General features: G+C 37.5%; 2 protein-coding genes and 1 pseudogene across 2 annotated transcripts; 2 read left to right on the top strand and 1 right to left on the bottom strand.

Moving 5' to 3' along the window:
- On the top strand, window positions 1,223–2,657 carry LOC104729241. The gene is made up of 2 exons (XM_010448165.2): window positions 1,223–1,464; window positions 1,574–2,657. Exon 2 carries the CDS (start codon window positions 1,643–1,645, stop codon window positions 2,345–2,347), a length of 705 nt encoding a protein of 234 aa, XP_010446467.1. The 5' UTR covers window positions 1,223–1,464; window positions 1,574–1,642; the 3' UTR covers window positions 2,348–2,657.
- Window positions 3,711–6,624, bottom strand: LOC104733081 (annotated as a pseudogene).
- LOC109128064 (uncharacterized protein At1g43920, Chloroplastic-like) lies at window positions 7,218–7,944 on the top strand. Its single transcript, XM_019233784.1, has 2 exons — window positions 7,218–7,391; window positions 7,657–7,944. The coding sequence occupies exons 1-2, from the start codon at window positions 7,218–7,220 to the stop codon at window positions 7,942–7,944; spliced, it is 462 nt and encodes a 153-aa protein (XP_019089329.1).

Here is a 9,158-nt window from a genome sequence, read left to right on the forward strand (position 1 = left end):
GAGATAAACATTTTAAAAGATTAAAATAAATATATAAGATATACATATCATATAAACTCTAAAACTAAGCTTTTACAATAATATTTGATTTGAATTTTTATAACCCATACAACAATAATAACAAAAAAATACAAAACAAAACAAAACAAAAAAGAGATTTGAGAGTAGTGGAAGAAGATGAGAGAATGAAAGAGTGATAGACTAAGAGAATAAGATCATGAGTATTTATAGGAAGAGAAATAATAAAAAATTACATTTAGAAAAATGAGAGTTACAATTCTAATTTATTGTTTTGTTTTAATACAATTGATTAATACAACTTAGTGGAGAAATAAAGTTAATGCATAATTTATAGGGGGAAACTATAAAGATTTCAGTTTTATATTATGTGAGTTAAATATGAAAATTAATTGTTTTAAATTTGTGTTTTAATATAATTTTTTTTTTGTTAAAATTGCATTGCCAAGTGGACCAATAAGGAGAGACTGAAACTCTACTTTTATATATATGATTTGACATCAATTAAATAAAGTTGTGTTAATTGAAATGACGTGAAAATATGGGTATTCTCTATGGCACAAAGAAATAATGTCATCAAGTTGAGCAAAAATTCGAGTCATATATATCATACCTTTCAGCTAGCAATTACGCACTACTTCACATTCAAAGCTTCACTAGCTAATTTGAAAAAGAGAACATAGAAATTATGCTTATAATCAACCTATGACAAAAAAATATATAAAAGGACTTATTTGACACACTTAGTGTGTTCTAATGGATATTACTAATCTTGTTTGGCGTGTTAAAAATTTCAACTTAGTTGAATCGGCTAATAACTTTAAAGTTTCTACTTTGTTTGTTGTTTTGAGAAAGGCTTATGCAGATTTGAATGTTGTTTATTAATAGAAATGACGTGAAAATATTGGTATTCTCTCTATGGCACAAAGAAGTAATGTCATCAAGATGAGCACATTTCGAGTCATATATCATAAATTTCAGTTAGCAGTTACGCACTACTTTTAAATTTAAAGCTTCCCTAATTTGAAAAAGAGAACATAGAAATTACGCTTATTGAATTAATGTGGATGCATTTAGTCTTATGTGAATGTGTATTAGTAGAAATGACGTGAACAAAATTTTCTCGACTAAAAAGTAATTTCGAAATTATATACAGCCAACGTTATGTTATTGCGAAAAGAAAACGTGTGTAGATGGAATGTCTTGTTCTATATATAGCGAGCGATTAAATCACTAAAACCAATTCATTTCTCATCACGCATTTTGTATTTCATCTGTTTCAATCTATCTCGTTAAATAACTTTCCAAGCTGATCAAGATGAGTTCGCTTCCGACGGCGGTACAGGAGCAGTGCATCGCGAGAGTTCCCAGGCGTTATCATCCAGCACTCAAGGGAGTTTTTGTAAGGAGTTCGAGGAGTTATTTTCTACTAAAAGAATTTATGAGGTATTACATTAGTGATATGGTATAACGTTTTTAATTATATATATATCTTTTATTTTAGACTCGATGATACAAATCATATATCGCTTTTAATTTACAAATCTTATATCAGGTCCGATCGGAGTTAAAGGTCAAGGAAGACGTGCTCCTTGTCGGCTTAGTTAACGATGATGTACCCAGAATGGAGCTCGAATGGTTTACGTTGGAGACGAAAGTACATGACTCTGAGGATATGTGTGAACTCCGACCGGCGATCCCAGCTCTTTCTGAAAACTTCACCTTTTCAGGTTATGGACCGACATATGTGAGTGACGGCTCCAGTATCTATGCGATCTGTGGTGGACCCAAGAGGGATGATGAACTACCCACGACAGTCTATGCGGTTGATTATCTTGAGTCTGTGTGCAAGTCACTCCAGTTAATGGTTATGGGTGCCCCACGACCAGCTTCGGCCGTGGGTATTATACAAGGTAAAATTTATGTCTTGTGTGTTTGTGGTGGTTCGTGCGTTGTCCAAGAATACAACATCGAGGGCTCGGATTCAGATCCACCACGCTGGGAGTCTTTCAATATTGCTTTCGACGAGAATCTAGAAGACATATGCGCCAGTTTTGTTATGCTCAACAATATATTCATCAAGGTCGGGTGGTTCTCGTGCGTCTACAACCCCATTGATAGAACCTTAGAAAGGTACAACCCCATTGATGATCACTGGTTTGAATCCAGCTTTAAACCCAGCTACTGTGCGATAGGAAAGTGCCTCTCTATGTATTGGGTCGAGAAGTGGACACCATACATGTATTTGATTCTATTTCCGAAAACTGGAGCCTCCTCAAGGGAGTGGCCGGAAAGATTGACCCTTGTGACTTCCTCAGAAAAAAGCTAGTTGCTCTTGGCACGAGACTTGCGATTGTTTGCAGTCATGAGGTTGAGTGGGAAATCAGTGTTTCCATTTTTGATGTCGAGAGGATTGACAACGAGTGCTGGGGACATCAGATTTCGAGGAAAGTAGTTCTGAAGCCAAAGAGTTTCTACGACATCAAGGAGTGTCTGTCCTTCTCCATTTAATCATACAATATTTATAAGGGATGCATGTCTTACAGTATTAATTATAACAAAATAAGTACATACGTACGATACTTAATATTTTAAATATATGTGTGTTCGCAAAACATGGATAAATTATAATAAGACAGTTTATAATTTTATATACGTATAAATCTGATTATTAATGATCCATTTATACATCGTCATACATTTTCATTTTAAGTACTACTAAAAAATTGATCATCTACCCGGGCAAAATTTAAAAAAAAAAAAAAAAACAATAATAATAAAATAATTTATGATGATGAAAGGTGATACATGGATGGATTGTAGCAACAGTGGTTATCGGAATTCTAGCTAACATACAATGTATTGCAATATATGTAGACAACAAAATCAAATCATTTTTTATATAAATATACACACTGCATGCGTACGAAATGTACATGTTACATATTTCGTATGTATCCCCAATCCCATATAAGAAAAGCTGGGTAGGAAGTATAAATAAAGTCCAACATTTAACAAAGAATCTTGGAGACAGAAAGGTCCAAGATTTTGGAAAAAAAAAAGCTGGATAGAGGTTTTGGCAAAGAAAAGCTAGATAGAGATTTAAAGAGAAACATGATAGGTAGAAAATATATTTTTGATTTTGATCCCTTTGTCTCTCTAGCTACTTTCAGATTTTGGAAAAGAGAGAGATCCAGAGTGACCCTTGCATGTGAGGGAGGCTTAATAATGGATGACATGGTAGAAAAAGTAGAATAGAGTGACATCCAGAGGTATTGAGCTACAAAAAAAAATACAAATAAAGATAGTTATACGAGATGATTTAGCAATTTACCTCAGAGAAGAAACGTTCCATGGCAGCTTCGGATTTGAGGATTAATTTAGGAGAAAAACTGTGTTGCTTTTTTGCGTGTGGAGCAATCAACATGCATCACACAAATATAAATGGTAGAATACAGGTATTTATACGGGGGATTCTTCGTAAACGAAGATCGCGGAGTGGAGGTATGGGAAAGATCTTAAAATTTTGGTAAAATGGTTGTAAAAATCAGATATCTAGGTAAGTTGTTGAGAACGTGTCTAGCCTCTTGCATTTTTCCATTTTGCTTTTCATTTTTCAACACTAATTAATTCTTTTATATTATGTGGTAAATTCCTGTTATGTTTGTGAAACAACAAATCAGTACATCCCAAAGATAAAGCTGAAGTACAATAGTAAGCATCAAACTGTTACACAACAAAAACCCTTTCAGCGTGTTTTTATTGACAGGAAAGGTAAATAATACTAAACATGCTTCATAGGACCTGAAGATCATTTTGAAATAAACATACAATACCGGCCATATCATTAAACATGCTTCATAGAATCACACTGCTTAGTAAATTAGTAATTGTAAACACAGCCCCTAAACATTCAATCTTGCACAGACCTCCTGCCACGTCTTCTTCCCCTCAGCCATGGAGGTCACGACGGAAGCTGCCTCTTTCAAGCTGACTCGGACTTGGTCTCTGCTATCTCTATCCCTTATTGTGACTGACGTCTGTGAATCCACTGTTATTGCAAATGGCACACCAAGCTCATCAGCTCTTGCATATTTCTTTCCTATCGTTGTACCTATTCACACACACGAATCTTCTCACTCAGTTTGCTCCATTTTGGAATTATAAAAAACTTTCAGTTTTAATTTGTTTAACGTACCAGTGATGTCAATCTTGTGTTTGATGCCATCAGATTTGAGTTGTTTGGAAATAACTTTGGTTGCTTCCTCAAATTGTTGGTTCTGCACAAGCGGGAAAACCGTGCACTTGATGGGTGCTACAAGAGGGGAGAAACGGAACACGTTCAGTTGTTGATCCCCTGCCTTGCTTAGCCTTGTGCTGAAACAATGCTCGTACATACAATATATGATCCGTCCAATGCCAAAAGATGGTTCAACCACTGACGGGGTGAAAACCCGCTCAAACACTAGTTTCTTCTCCTTTGAGATTGACACCATGTCCTTCTTGATGGTCACGTTTTCCCGAGGGTACACACTTCAAACTCCACTTCCCCTTTGGATTCTAGGGTCGCCTTCATCTTCATAGCTTCTTGCTCATTCAGCGCCTAACAAAATAATTACACCAAGCATGTTCATTATTTTAGCCCTGGGCAATGCTCGTACATACAATATATGATCCGTCCATCACCATGAGACAGAGAAGCTATTCTAGTAAGAAAATAGAGACTTTAGACGGTCTACCTTCAAAGCTTCAACCACATTCTTTTGATCTCCCTTGAATGCAAGACCCAGTTCTTTCTTCGCAGGGGTAAGAATAAGTTTCTGAAATAAAAGAGAAACACATTAAGGACAGGTTGTAAAGACAGAGCAGGTTGTAAAGACAGAGATGAAAATGTTAAGTAGAATACCTCTACTTCTATAGGCTCTGCCAATTTGGCTTCAGCCTCAAGAGCAACGCCACTTTTTTTCTGCCACAAAACAAAGGGTCCAAATTTTAAATACAAAAGGGTTTTGAATAGTTAATTATTATCAAGCTGCCAAATGAAATGATGAGGGTAAGAGGTAAGTTTCTTACGGAGTGAGCAAGTAAGTCATAAGCAGACCTATCGGCAATTCCAACACATTCAATCCACCCATATGAACAATCAATTTCAGCATCCCAACAATCTGCTGCATAGTGGGCCATTTCTTTTGCTTTGTGCTGGCGGAAAGGCAGCCGTTCCTTGTCTATGCCGAGACAGACAAGGAAAAGATACACCCTCCCAATGAAGTATCCTAGAGTTTCACTGTTCACAGTGCCCTATTCGAATACAATTTCAGTGTAAGTGTATATTTTTTTTTATATATAGATAATAAATGTCAAAAAGAGGTAGGCGAGAGAATATGATTAGAAATACTGACATTGGCAACAGCTTCGCCAAGGCAAAGTTTTTTCGCAGATTGGCCAGACATTTCTTGTTCTTCTCTAGGAAACATAAGCAATTCCAATGATTCTACGTCAGAGAATTTGGGATGTGACTTATTCTCAGGATCAAGAAAGTGCTCAATTTCTGCCAGCAGGAATTCACGAGCTCTTATAGGCCCTTGACGAGGGGATATCTGCGAGGCAATTGAAACCAAAGAGATAAATAGGAAGAAAAAAAAGATCCCATGTATTCAATATATCAAGTAGAATATTGAAGGATATTCACCTCATTCCTAAAGACTCGACCAACTTGAGCCACGGCCAAAGGAAGTTTTCTCCCATTGTCATTATAATACTTCTTAAAGTTGACAAAAATGCCTTGAGCAGTTTCAGGACGCAGGTAACTGATGAAGCAGAGAAAGAAAGTAACAACTTGATAAGGAACTCAAGAAACTAACTTAGCTCAGAAAACAAACAATTATTACATGGACATGGAAAATAAATACTCACCCGAGAGCGGAACCAGTTGGGCCAATGGATGTTTGAAACATCAAGTTGAAGGGGCGAGGAGGATGAGAAAGTGGATTATTAGTGTGGGGAGCAGTGATTCCATATTCCTTAATCTTGGCACCAAGCTCTTCTGCAGAAAGATCTTCCACAACAGCGAGGAGATTATCCAATTCAGCAGCTTTCTCAGCAGAGATGCTGCTAACATCTTTCTTTCGCCTTTCACATGACAATTTCTGGTGTCAAAGCTGTACAACCAACTTCAAGCATGTCCTCCTCATTAACGAAGTACTGTTAAAAAAGAGATTAAAATCAAAATCCAAATCAATCATTAACCAAGGAACACACAGTCTTGTCTACCGAATTGAACTGAGATATGTGAATGATCTTCTTTACCTTACGCCAGAGGCTAAGTACGTTAAGTTCAACAAGATGGCCACTGGGACCGTAATCTACAAGTCCGGCGACACCACCGTAAATATCGAAAGATGGATTGTAGAAAGAACGCCGCTCGAGAATATTGGCCACGGCTTGTCGGAAAGCCTCAGGCTCCTTGTCGACCAAGAGACTCCCAATTGCAACGTCGCTCTCCGGTTTCGCTGGGTTTAGAGGTTGGACGGGGGTCTCCTGGTCTTCGACGGCCGAGGATTTCTCCGAAATCGCTTGAAGAAGATATTGTTCCGCCGTAGAGCTCATTGTGAAAGTTTTTAGGGTTTAGGGGAACTGTGTTCTTGATCTTTGTGATTTAATACTCCCTCTGATTTTTTGCCCCTATAAGAAAAAGTTAAAGTTCTATTTATAAATTAATTTATAATTATTTTTAAGTAGAAATAGAAAATATAACATATATTAAAAAAAAAAGTTAAAGTTCTAGTTCTATTTATAAATTATAGCATAACATGTGGAAAAAAGATAAAGTAAAAAATCAATTTTTTTTTTATACCACATCAATTTTTTAGGAACAAAAAAAAAAGGGAAAAATGCCGTTTAAATCCCCAACTTTCAAAATTGCGCCGAAAAAATCCTGGACTTTCGACATGCCATTTTAATCCTCAAGTTTTGGTTGACTACATAATTAAATGATAAACTTTTGTTGACCTGGCCATTTTGGTCATCGTGATAATCTCCGTTAGAAACTCTAAGACAGAGTTAATTGGCCGTTAACGGTGTCCGTCTATCAGAAAACGACGTCGTTTCTCTTAATGAAGAAACATAAAATCCCCAAATCGATTTCTAGGGTTCAAAATCCCCAAATCGATTTCGAATTTGAAACCCCAAAATCTTGTCCAATGAGTTCCAGCTCAGTCACTTCCGGTGTCATCGGTGAGCGTGGTGTGCCGTCGAAGTGTGTATGTGGTTTAGGTGTCATTATCTTTACTTCTAAGACGCAAGAGAATCCGAGACGTCCTTTCTTCCGTTGTGCGGGCAAAAGAGATGCGAATTCGTGGACAACCAAGAAAGATGTAAGTATATAAACTTGTTCTTCGTTCTGTTACACAATTAAAGATGTAATAATGTGTCATTTTTATTTGCATTAGAATCACTTGTTTAAGTGGGTCGAGGNTTACTTCTAAGACGCAAGAGAATCCGGGACGTCCTTTCTTCCGTTGTGCGGGCAAAAGAGATGCGAATTCGTGGACAACCAAGAAAGATGTAAGTATATAAACTTGTTCTTCGTTCTGTTACACAATTAAAGATGTAATAATGTGTCATTTTTATTTGCATTAGAATCACTTGTTTAAGTGGGTCGAGGATGCCGTGTTCGAAGAAGTTGAAGATGCTCTGCCAAGAGTAGCGATCATGGCAAATGAGATTAGCAAAGCTAAATGTGAGGCAAATGAGTTAAAAGCTATGATTGAAGAATTGAAGGATGAAGAAATGATTAGCAAAATGGAACTTCACAAATGTAAAGTGTGCTTGAAAGTGTGTTTTGTGTGGCTTTGTGTTATCACCATTATGTTGGTTTATGTGATGTATGGTCAAGGAAAAGAGAAGAAAGTTGTTTTTGGTTATTAAGTGTATTTTCATAAATGGTTTGTCTGTGTTGTAATCGCTTGGAGGTGGTGAATGAAATAGACAATTTCATGTTTAGATCATGTCTGAAAATAACCTAATAGAACATGTCTTAATACAAAACAAAACACAACACCAACACCAAATACAGTTCCTAAAATGGTAATGACAGAGAAGCCAAACCACTCAAACAACAACACCAAATACGGTTCTGCCACTAACCAAAAAACACATAAACTGCGTCAACAAAAGCTTATTAGCTTGAACATTGAAACCATGGACGCCAACCTCCTGTCCGAGAACTTCCGCCTCCCTGAGATGCATCCTGAGATCCTCCTGTCTGCGGTGGTGGTTATGTGCTCTTCCTCTCTGATTTGGTGGTATATGTGATCTTCCTCGCTGTGATGATCGTCCTCGCTGTGATGATCGTCCTCGCTGCGATGATCCTCCTTGCTGTGATGTTCCATGATATGGTGGTCCCTGAGATGATGGTTCCTGAGATGATGGTTCCTGCGGTGGTGGTCCCTGAGATGATGGTTCCTGTGGTGGTCCCTGAGATGATGGTTCCTGCGGTGGTGGTCCCTGAGAAGATGGTCCCTGAGATGTTTCTCCAACCAACGGTTGTCCTTGTCCAAATAAGATAATCCTCGGTTCCTAAGTCAATAACAATATCAATATTCATTCAATATTCTAAACAAACACCAACTCTGATTATTACCTGATCTTTTCTTGGTCGACCTCTTCCTCTCCTTGGTGGAGTTGCAACTCTCGGATTCTTACAGCTTTGTTTGTTGTGTCCTTCTTCCTTGCAGTTTGAACATGTCATGACACGATTCATGCGTGATAACGTGGTGTTGGAGCTAGAAGCAGTCTCAAACATCCCCTTTCGCCTAGCATGGTTATTTGGTCTACCAGGATTGCCTCTTCTCCATGGAGGTGGCAACACTCCTAATCTGTTCACATTTGGCCACAAGAGCTTGCCTTGAACATGCCCAATACCATCGTAGTATGTTTGCTCCCACATTCTTGTTGTGTACTAGTCCACAACATAATCTTCAACTTTCTCTTTCTTCCCTATGATGACAGATGCAACATGAGCACATGGTATCCTTGTCATTTGCCACTTTATACAACCACATGTACGAGCACTCATGTCCACTTAGTAAATCATATCACCATGTTTTATTTCATGTTTGTTGTGTCTTGCCATCCATCTT

Source organism: Camelina sativa, chromosome 12, assembly GCF_000633955.1.
Source record: "Camelina sativa cultivar DH55 chromosome 12, Cs, whole genome shotgun sequence".
In the NCBI taxonomy this organism is placed as follows: domain Eukaryota; kingdom Viridiplantae; phylum Streptophyta; class Magnoliopsida; order Brassicales; family Brassicaceae; genus Camelina; species Camelina sativa.